The sequence below is a fragment of the Colobus angolensis genome, unplaced genomic scaffold (assembly GCF_000951035.1).
Source record: "Colobus angolensis palliatus isolate OR3802 unplaced genomic scaffold, Cang.pa_1.0 Scaffold249, whole genome shotgun sequence".
In the NCBI taxonomy this organism is placed as follows: domain Eukaryota; kingdom Metazoa; phylum Chordata; class Mammalia; order Primates; family Cercopithecidae; genus Colobus; species Colobus angolensis.
Window position 1 is genome coordinate 822,725 of NW_012115699.1, and position 11,739 is coordinate 834,463.

General features: G+C 42.3%; 1 protein-coding gene across 1 annotated transcript in view; it reads right to left on the reverse strand.

The window, feature by feature from the left end:
- M1AP (meiosis 1 associated protein) overlaps nt 1-11,739 on the reverse strand; it is a 96,268-nt gene that overhangs the window by 8,740 nt on the left and 75,789 nt on the right. Inside the window, exons 6-7 of the mRNA XM_011946102.1 lie at nt 10,668-10,830; nt 9,638-9,779 (exon numbers count right to left, since the gene is read on the reverse strand). Of these exons, the coding sequence (XP_011801492.1) occupies nt 9,638-9,779; nt 10,668-10,830 (305 nt within the window). The remainder of the gene's footprint in view (nt 1-9,637; nt 9,780-10,667; nt 10,831-11,739) is intronic.

Genomic DNA, 11,739 nt, shown 5'->3' on the forward strand with positions numbered 1-11,739 from the left:
GTGTCTCCAGAGACTCTGACATTTTAAGTAGGAAACTGAAAGACCTAGGTGGTATTTTCATTTCTTTTTCTAGCTCACACAGATATGACTTTGTAATTGAAATGAGGATGTGGAAAGTGAGTCACTAGCTACATAACTGGGACTATACAGCAAGATTTGGTAATAGAAATGATATTTTCCTGGCAATGGATAGATTGATCTCATAAAGACTTGGAAAAAATTAATTTTATTTATATATTTATTTCCCACCACATTCCACAAAACAGCTACGCCAGTTTAGAAAAATGGAACAGCATAAAAAGATAAATAATTATGGGGACTGGGCAAAAGAAAAATAAAATAGGACAATAATACAGCCAGGATTAGATAAGCTCACAGAAAAACAAACCACCCACTTTTGCTAGAAGGGAGCCCCATAGCTTTTCCTGATATAAAATGTGGGTGAAGCTGTCTGTGGCTTATTGAGTAGTGAATATATTTCAGAGCACTCCTGCAATCAATATGCTGATAAATTTCACGTAGCTGTAGAGTGGTGAAGAGTTTGGGGCCTGAAGCCAGCCTTTCAATCCCGACTCTACCATTTACTCTCTGGGCCTCAGTTTCCTCATCTGTAAAACAGGGATAATAATTCTTACTTCATAGAATGGTTATGGGGATAAAATAAGTTAGTAGCTGTGAAGTGTTTAGAACTGTGTCAGGTACATGGTAAGCACCATGAAGTGTTAACTTTTCAAAATTAAAAATACATTTAATTATGAATGTTTATTTAACTTGGTTAAATTAAAAATACTTGAATAATTCTTAGATATAGATCTATAAAAGCTCCAAAGAATGCTGCCAAAACACATAGCTCTCTTGTGGTCTGTATTAATCTAAAAGTGACATTTATGGGAGTGGTGGACAATACATATTTTTCAGAAAAGACTGGGAAAAGTCTTGCCTATCTGATGAAGTGATCATTTTCTGAGGAAAAGCAAGGAAATACCTGAATACAGCAAAATAATCTATGAGGAAGACAGAAAAAATTTTCAAGTGAAAAATCAGGGAATGAAATAACAAGGCTGTGATTGACGAAGGCTTAGAGTATGTGTAAAATGTAATTTGAAAAGTTACACAACATTTATAGTCGATGAGGACTGGTGGGTTGGCAGTAATCATTATGACTTAATTATGGCAATGTGAACTCTGTTCAGAAGAACTGCTAAAAAAAAAAAAAAAAAAAGCACAAGTGAAGAGGCAGTGGTTGAATAAACTGAGCTATACCCACACTTGTGAGGAAATCCACGAGCCTGAAAATGAAAACATGGTGAAGCCAGCCAACTGGCTAAGGGGAACTTAGAAGATGTGCTGTATGTCTGAACAGATAGCAAAGGGGGAATAAATGAGCATTTAATAAACATCTACTTCTGCATCTAAGTGGGTTGGAGTGGCCAGAGGCAGACTGGTTCTTCTGCCTAGAACAATCAGAAAAGCTGGATAATTTGTTGGAAGGCAGTAAGGAGTTGCTGAGGCAATGAGATCTAGAGGTAGCTAAGTCTCTAGAGAAGGATGAGTCCACAGAGATGAGGGAATTATTGCAGCTGCTTATACCCTGGGAGTATATGTTGATTCTGGGACAGAGGGCATGGTGGTAGTGGTGGCTGGAGGAGCTGAGAATCCAAGACTTCCACCTGTGGAGGCAAGTATAGGAGAACAGAGAAACCAGCAGATTTTTTGGTGGAGACCTGGTGGTGGGAAGGGATGGGAATCAAGTCAATTTTCCCCCAAACACATTTGCCAAATATTAGGGCTGCATGGAGCAAAAGGCAAAAACACTTAAGGAGAAAGATTCTAAAAAGTAGAATGTTTGAGCAGACTTGGGAGCCAGTGATTAGAGGTGGGACCTTCCAAAGGGAGGGGATACCCATAATACACCAGGCTTTCAGTGGAAAACTCTGGAGGGCCAGGAACAAACCCTGGATAGATTGAGCATTAGCAGGACTGCAGCCCAGCCTTGACTCAGCACAGTTTCTAGTGAAACAGGATGCTCAGCCACCACTCTATCTGCCTAGTGTAGGAAGGGTGAGTCCTCTCTAGAGAAAGCTAACACCAGCTGGAGTCTCTACAATTTATTTATATATGTTATTGCCAGGTGTGACAAAAGACATGTGACACATGTCTGAAAACCAAGAGAAAAAAGAGACAATAGACACAAATACATAAGTGATCCAGGTATTGGGATTAGGTGACAAGAACCTTAAAATTACCATCATTAGTATATTTAAGAAATTAGCTCATGCCTGTAATCCCAGCACTTTGGGAGGCCGAGGTGGGCGGATCACGATGTCAGGAGATCGAGACCATCCTGGCTAACACAGTGAAACCCCATCCCTTCTGTCTACTAAAAGTACAAAAAATTAGCCGGGCGTGGTGGCAGGCGCCTGTAGTCCCAGCTACTCGGGAGGCTGAGGCAGGAGAATGGAGTGAACCTAGGAGGTGGAGCTTGCAGTGAGCCAAGATCACGCCACTGCACTCCAGCTTGGGCAACAGTGCAAGACTCTGTCTAAGAAAAAAAAGAAAAGAAAAGAAAAAAAAGAAATTAGATGAAAATATGGAGAATTTCTTCAGAGAATTAGAATCTACAAAAATAGAAACAAATGGAAACTGTAGAACTGCTAACCAACCACTGTGTGGAAATCATGTGTTAGACATGTGCTGGGTGCTTTACACACACAATATTTAATCATCTTAAAAACCACATGAGGTATATTTTATTGTCTATATTTTATATGTGATGGGACAAGAGTTACCAATGTGTGTGTCATGCACCTTCTCCCTTACTCTACTTTTTTTTCTTTTTCTTTTTGAGATGGAGTCTCACTCTGTCATCCAGGCTGCCAGGCTGGAGTGCAATGGCGTGATCTCGGCTCACTGCGACCTCCGCCTCCTCGGTTCAAGTGATTCTTGTGCTTCAGCCTCCCAAGTAGCTGGGATTACAGGCATGCACCATACCACCAGCTAATTTTTATATTTTTAGTAGAGATGAGGTTTCACCATGTTGGCCAGGCTGGTCTTGAACTCCTAACCTCAGTTGATCTGCCTGCCTCTGCCTCCCAAAGTGCTGGGATTAGAGGCGTGAGTCACCATGCCCGGCCCTCTCTCACTCTACTTCTATTGATTAAAGAAGAAGCTTTATCAGCTTTAGTTCTTAGTATTTTAAATAGGTAGAAGGAGACAGGACCTGAGAGAGAAGAGGACTACATTATGTCAGAGAGGCTAAGTCAATTTTTAATATACGGCTGAGAGAGGGAGGAAGAGGATTGAGAGAGAACAGGGACTGAGGAGGTAGAGATATTTTGTGTGTGTATGTGTGTGTGTGTGTGTGTGTGTATACCTGTGTGTGTATACCTGTGTATGTGAAAGGTTCTAGGAACAGCTTCAGGTTAGAGATAATTGGGTGGGGGAAGAAAATTTGAGAAATGTCATTGTGGGTTATGAACCAGACCCTCTTTGCTGTCCTTTGAATACACAAATCACTTTAAAATTTACTTTTGGGCGTCTGATAGTGCTTCCATATATGCCATTTGTGCAGAGACTAAGCCACATAGGGGCCATTACATTTGTTAGGGTTACAAATAGATAAATACCCCAATGCTTAGTGAGGGCAAGCAAGTTGCGTAAGTTCACACAGTTGGAAAATGAAAAAAGCTGTCAGGAACCTAAGGCCATCTGATTCCACAGTCCAGGATTTTCCTGGACAATACAAATTATATTTTACTACAACATATTAGAAAACTGCCTTGCCTTGACTCCTCCAAAAAGAGAAGTAAGAAAGGGGGAATTTCTACTCTGGGCCTAAATTTGACCAAAGCCTAGGAATTGGTTAGTAAAGTGGGGAAGTGGTAGAAAAGGCACTATGTCAATCTGGAGTTTGGGTAGTCAAATTATATCTTTGACTTTAATCTCAAACATAGGATCATATATTTAAAAAACCTACTTGAAATATGCTTTTCTCCAAAAAGAAACACCATACAAATGTCTAATGACAAGTGGAAGAAACTGGAGAGCTCTCATTCAAGAAGTACCACTTGAGCTTGGTCTTTCAGGATAGGGTAGGATTTGAACACACAGAAATGAGAGAAAGGTCAACATGAACAAAGGCTCAAAGGTGGAAAAATTTAAGGTTTTTATATTAATTTGATTGGTGTGTATGGTTAACGAAGGGGAATAATGGGAGATAAAGTGGGACCTTGAATATTAGGCTAAGGAATATGGACTTTATGGATGAACAATAGTAAGCCACAAAGTATTTTTAAGCTGAGTAGTGGCAGAATCAGTGCTGAATCAGACTAATCAAAAGATTAATCTGTTGGCATTATGTGAAGTGGACTAGGAATGGGAAGCACTAAAAGCATTGAGACAAGTTGAGAGATTATTGCAGTATTAAAGGAAAGGTTAAAAGGGCTTGAACTAGGATAGTGATAACAGATGCTATAGGGATAGAATAGGCAAGGTGTAATATGTGATTGAATATTGATAACATAGAAAAACATGTGATAGGGGAATGCTTCAAGGAAATTAAGCTGGTGCCAATGTGCAGGGAAAACCAGAAGAGAGAGAGATCGGAGGCAGGGAAGCCAGTTAGGAGTTTACTGAAGAAGTTCTGGTGAGACAAGCAGTGGGAATAGGAAGTAAAGAAGAGTTACAACTCATGTTATGAGTGGAAAATTGATGTGACTTAGTGATGAAGTAGGTGTAAAGGGTGAGATGGCTGAAAGTGACTGAGGTTTCAAGCCTGGGTGACTAGACAATGGCGGTGCTGCTATTAACAGAAAGGCAGAAGTTAGAATGAGAACTTGGCTGGAGGGGAACATCACAATGAAAAACAGAAGGCAAGAGAGTTAAATAGGGAGCTGACTTGAAGTCAGATTTTTAAAGAACATATGAAAAAGGTATATGAAAGAATAAAAAACCAAAGATGGAGTTAAAGAAGCATGGCAAACTTGTAAAAATAGGCTTAGGAGGTTAAAACCCTAAATAAATCTTTTTTTTTTTTTTAAATTGTAACCAAATGTGTGATTTATTTTGGGAAGAAAATAATTAAAACTGAGGCCTTTTTCCAAAAAAGGGGAGAAATAACAATAGCAGATAATACCCTGAAAACCCTAAATAAATCTTGTCACACTTAAAAATATTCGTGTTGAATTAATGAGCTGAAGTTTGTGAAAAGTTTGTACTCTATAACATACTGCCATTCAGGATTTTTGCTGCTTGGAGAAAATGTCATGTAAAAAGCAAGAAGGAAGAGGCATTTAAACACTGTTTTGCAGCCAGGCGTGGTGTCTCACGCCTGTAATCCCAGCACTTTGGAAGGCTGAGGCAGGTGGATCAACTGAGGTTGGGAGTTCATGACCAGCCTGACCAACATGGAGAAACCCTGTCTCTACTAAAAATACAAAATTAGCTGGGCGTAGTGGTGCATGCCTGTAATCCCAGCTACTCGGGAGGCTGAGGCAGGAGAATTGCTTGAACCCAGGAGGTGAAGGTTGTGGTGAGCTGAGATCGCGCCATCGCACTCCAGCCTCGGCAACAAGAGTGAAACTCTGTCTCAAACAAACAAACAAACAAACAAAAAACTGTTTTGCTTCTCTCTTTTCCAGAATAGGAGAGTGGTCTTTAATCTAGAGGAGGTGGACCAAACAGAGTAAAAAGAACAGCAGTACAAGATGGGTAAGCAGCTGTTATGAGTACTGTGCCATTTTAAGTGAGTTCAGCTCCGCTGAAGTACAGAAGCATAGGGTGTAAGTGAAGGGAGAATTAGCTTCAGTGTTATAGTCTGTATTTATCTGGCTACATCCAGAGTAGGGAGTTTAGCAAATAAGTTAAAAACATGGGCTTTGTAGTCAACAGAACTATGTTCAAATTCTTTTTAAATTTTCTTTTTTTATTCCCCCTCAGACAGGGTCTCCCTCTGTCACCCAGAGTGCAGTGGTGCAATCATGGGTCACTGCAGCCTTGAACTCCTGCGCTCAGGCGAGCCTTCCACCTCAGACTCCCGAGTAGTTGGGACTACAGGCATGAGTCACTGCTTCTGGCTAATTTCTTAATTTTTAATAGAGACAGGGTCTCACTCTGTTTCTCAGGCTAGTCTTGAATTCCTGGGCACAAGTTATCCTTCTGCCTTGGCCTCCTAAAGTGTTGGGATTACACGTATGAGCTTGGTCCTCAAATTCTGACAACACTATTTTGGCAGCTGTGTGACCTTTGGTAACTCACTTGGTCTTTTTAGGCCTCAGCCTCCTCCATCTGCAAAAGTTGGGATAACGATCCCTACTTCACAGAGTACTGTGAGGATTAAATGAGGTAAAGAATGTAAAACACCTGGTTAAGTGACTACCACTTAGTAAATGCTCCAAAATATGGGTATCTGCTAGTGACAGGTCAACTACATCCCTGTCCTTTTCCATGACAGAAGACTAATAAAGAGGTCTCAGCTGGGCACGGTGGCTCACGCCTGTAATCCCAGCACTTTGGGAGGCCAAGGCGGGCAGATCCTGAAGTCAGGAGATCGAGACCATCCTGGCTAACACGGTGAAACCCTGTCTGTACTAAAAATACAAAAAATTAGCCGGGTGTGGTGGCAGGTGCCCACCACAGGAGTCCCAGCTACTCAGGAGGCTGAGGCAGGAGAATGGCGTGAACTGGGGAGGCGGAGCTTGCAGTGAGCCGAGATCATGCCACTGCACTCCAGCCTGGGCAACAGAGCAAGACTCCGTTCCCTCAAAAAAAAAAAAAAAAAAGAAGAGGTCTCTTCATCCCTACAACAGTGCTTGGCACACAGTGGTCAGTAAATATTTGATAAGTAGATACACAGATAAATACAGATCCTCAGACCCTGAGTTTAGTGGCAGGGAGACTCTAATCTTGTGTAGGTAAGCCAGGATGGAAGGGAATACTTTTTCCCATCCTTATTATTACTTTTTTTTTTTTTTTTTTTGAGACAGAGTCTCACACTGTTGCCCAGGCTGGAGTGCAGTGGCACAATCTCGGCTCACTGCAACCTCTGCCTCCCAGGTTCAAGCGATTCTCCTGCCTCAGCCTCCCAAGTAGCAAGGATTACAGGTGCCTGCCACCATGCCCAGCTACTTTTTTATTTTATTTTATTTTTAGTAGAGACGGGGTTTTGTTATGTTGGCCAGGCTGGTCTCGAACGCCTGACTTTGTGATCCACCCACCTCGGCCTCCCAAAGTGCTGGGATTATAGGCGTGAGCCACCATGCCCGGCCTATTGTAACTATTTTTTGAGACAGGGTCTTGCTCTGTCACCCAGGCTGGAGTGCAGTGGTGTGATATTGGCTCACTGCAACTTCCGCCTCCCGGGTTCAAGTGATTCTTATGTCTCAGGCTCCCGAGTAGCTGGGATTACAGGGGCGTGCCACTATGCCTGGCTAATTTTTGTATTTTTAGTAGCGATGGGATTTCACCATGTTGGCCAGGCTGGTCTTGAACTCCTGGCTTCAAGTGATCCACCTACCTTGGACTCCCAAAATGCTGAGATTACAGGCATGAGTCACTACACCAGGTTATAGTTCCTAATAACTTTCCCCCTCCTTAGGACATTTGAGTTGTTTCCAATTTTTCGCCATTGTAAATAACACTGAGATGAACATGCTGGTACATATATCTTTGCTCCCTTTCCTGGCTGTTTTCTTGGGCTACATTCCCAGCAAAAGGAAAGGGTATCATTTTCCAGAAAATTTACACCCTCTCTAGCAGTGTATTAAAATGTCAATGTATGTTTAAAATATCAAATACTGTAAGAATGTATTGAAGCCACCTGGGAGAAATTCTTCCCAAGTGATGTATCATCTCAGATTCTGAGGAACTGGGTGGAGTAAATAGTAAACTGAGCTGTCGGGCACTAACAGTTACAACGGCTCTGTTGTCTCTGCTCTGCAAAGACAGGAGATGGGTGTTCTTCAGACAGGAAACAGGAACTCAGTGGGTGGACCTAAAAGGGAGTGTGGGCTTTGAACAGGAAAAAAAGAAGTCTGCTTCTGATAGTGAAAGAGATGCATTGCCGTGCTGTCCTCATCATCCTACTAGGTCAAACCTTCATTCTATATCTGTCTTTGCATTCTATTTGCAGTTGTTTTAATTTTGCTAAGTGTTGTGTTCGTTTCATGTGACTGCTTTTATTTTTTCCATTTCAGGGAATGACATCCATCTAGTTCAAGTCAGAAACCGGGCAGTTATTTGATACTTCCTGTTTCTCACTCCCTATATCCAATCTCTCAACCAAGTTCTGACAATCCTGTCTCTGAAATATTTCTTTTTTTTTTTTTTTTTGAGACAGAGTCTCGCTCTGTCGCCCGCGCTGGAGTGCAGTGGCCGGATCTCAGCTCACTGCAAGCTCCGCCTCCCGGGTTTACGCCATTCTCCTGCCTCAGCCTCCCCAGTAGCTGGGACTACAGGCGCCCGCCGCCTCGCCTGGCTAGTTTTTTTTTTTTTGTATTTTTTAGTAGAGACGGGGTTTCACTGTGTTAGCCAGGATGGTCTCGATCTCCTGACCTCGTGATCCACCCGTCTCGGCCTCCCAAAGTGCTGGGATTACAGGCTTGAGCCACCGCGCCCGGCCTGAAATATTTCTACACTTGGTCATAGCCAAAAGGCCAAGAAACAATTCTAAAATATTTCTCTAATTGGTTTGCTCATCCTACCTTGACTTGCAACGTTCTAGTCCGAACCACCACTGTCTCTTGCCTAGTCTACTGCAATACCCTCCTATCTCATTTTCATGTTTCCATTTTTGCTTCTGCAAGTTCATTTCCAAATTTCTGCCCAAGTAATATTTTAAAAACTTAAATAGTTATTTCTCATGATTTGTTTCCCTAAGTCTAAATCCTTAATTTGGCCTACAAAGCTTTGCATGATTTGACCCCTGCTCACCTCTCCAACCCCTACCTTTCGTCACTCTCTCCCTTCCTCCCTGTTTCAGTCACAACGGCTTTTCTGTTCTTGATTTTTCTCTCAGCTCTTTCCAGCCTTAGGGTCTTTGCACATGCCTTTCCCTACACCTGGAATGCTCTTCCTGCCACCCTTCACCTGGTTAATGCTCACTTATCTTGTATGTCTTAGTTTAAATGTCACTTTTATAGACAGGCTTTCTTATAGCAGCCTCTTCTTTCCCTTTATAAACTTCTCATGATTAAGAATATATACATTTCTGTTTCTTCCATTGGAGAGTGGGTTTCTTGAGGTCATAGGTAATGTCTTTTAGGTCACTACAGAATACATATCTAGGGCTTGACACAATGTCTGGCACAGACTAAGTGCTTTTCATTTAAATGAACCATAATGTCTATCACAGTGTTAGGAAGGAAGTAGGTTTTAAAATACAGGTACTGTATTTTAAAATTCCCTGTTGCCATTTAAATGTTAAGCTTACAAATAGGGGATTTTCAAGTTTAGTGTTGTATAACATGAAACCAACAAAAGGCAAGTCATATTTACTCCAAATTTCAGAGTATATCCAGTTTTTTCTGTCTTCTTGAGGGTTGAGGCAGATTTAGGATTGGGCAGAGTTAGTTAGGTGCTTTTCTGTGGTTGGTACTTTAAAAATGATTCTTCTTTTTCACCTGGGGACATGGGTACTCACCAGCAGGCTGTGACACAAAGCATGGAAATGTTGCTGATTTGTCTCCAGCTCATCCCAGTCCAGCTGCCAACAGCTTGTAGGTCTGAGGATGAACGGGAGTCCATATGTCAATGACTCACAGAGCCCGCTAGATTTTAAAGCCCTAGGAAGAGATAATTACAGTGAAAGACTCCTTAGTGATATCTGGAACCTCTACCTAGATCCACTTCAATTCAGCTTAACTCTAAGATGCTACTGTGAAAGCTTTTAAATTAGTGTCTGTGAATTATCCATCTTTGTATGACCAGCATCTAGCATAGTATCTAGTACACAGAAGATCATCAAAGTTCAGGAACCTTTGCATGGGCACAGTGGTAAGAACTGGGAAGAGTTGAAGTGGACTCTGCCATCATTGCTAATTCATTGTGTGTGTGTGTGTGTGTGCCTTTTTTTGTTGTTGTTGTTCAAGATAAGGGCTTGCTCTGTTACCTAGGCTGGAGTGCAGTGGTCCGATTATAACTCACTGCAGCCTTGAACTCTTGGGCTCAAGCGATCCTCCTGCCTCAGCTTCCCAGAGTGGCTGGGATTACAGGCATGAACCACCATGCCTGGCCTGCTAATTCTCTTCTACAATTGGTTCTCCTGGAAGAAGGAATTCTAGTAGTTAGAGAAATGGGAGGGGGCAGGGGTAGATCCTATGTACCACTTACTCCTTGAAGGTTGGATCTCTGTCCTGATGCTTAAACAAAGTAGTTATTCAGTAAACATTTACTGAATGGATAAACAGCTTTCTAATGAGTCAAAAGAAAAACAATCCTCATGCAGACCTCAGCGTGTTCTACTGTAGCGCCTCTCCCACCATCTGCACATTTAGCCTTCACATGCTGAGTAGCCTGTCTTTGCTTCCTCATGCCGTAGCTGTAACTGCTACTTTGGAACTGATTCTTGCCTGCCTGATACTTAGGAGATACCATCTATCTCTGGACCTCCTAGTCACAGAACCACTAAGAATAGCATTTGCATGGATTGGGGAGGTTCCCTTGGACCATACTTGATCACTTGGAGCTCGTAATGAGAGGTCGATGACTGGGAAGCCATCTGATAGAGTGTGATGAAGTCTCCTTTGGGGTCATCCATTCTCAAGGAGCCGTCAGCTGTGCCAGGGAGTAGGGATGGGCTGAGCAGTCGCTCTTGGAGGTCACATTTCAGACACACTACAATAAAAGCAGCATTGGAGGAAGGACTGTGAGTAATAAGTTACCTTAGGCTATGCCATTAAGAGACAACATCTGCTATCCATTCCATCTCTACCAGGCAAGCAAGGGATAGGAGGAGGCAGGAGAGTGGAAAGAGGAAAGTCTGACTGGTTTGGGAAGGGAAAGCAGGTCTGGAACCTATAGTATCTCTATCGCTCTAAACAAGAGTTAACTTATTTTCAAGGGTCTGACATGATTTTTACTTGTTTTACTTCTGAGCTGGCTGAGGAGTTGTCTCATAGTGAGACATCTGGCTTGTGATCCAGTCTGAGGAACATGCCTCCTCTGTGGAGGAGGTAGCTAATGCCAAAATATGCAGAGGCCCTTTGGCAATCACAGAAGGAAATCTTGCTTCTGCTGCTTCCTCGTGGCTAAGCTCTGGTAACAGTGCAGGTCAGATGAAGGAAGAGCAGGAAAGCAGAAGTCAGTCAGATGACTGCTACTGTTTGTGGGCTCATTCAGGGACATTCCGGGTGGGGGGAAAGGAATAAGTTCCTGAAATAGCTTATTTTTTAATTCCCCCAAGGAAACATGAATTTAGGACTTTCTGGGCCTTGGAGCATCACAGTGGCATCAGACAATTCTGAGGAGTGCTTAGGCTAGGTAGGAGTTACTCATCTCGGTATTATACTCTTCCGTATTAAGCTTCTGCTCCAGTAGGGAGCTGCATATGCCATAGTGTATGATGATCTGTTGCACAAGCTTGAATCCTTGATATTACAAAGTTCTTCAATAAAACGTATACCTGGTTCGAATACTGATAACAAACTTGTGAATATACGAATGTTAAGTATTTCTGAGAAGGCTGGTAGTTGCTGTTAGTGACTTGTGAAATGACTGTACTAACTGCAACATGAGATAAAAAAA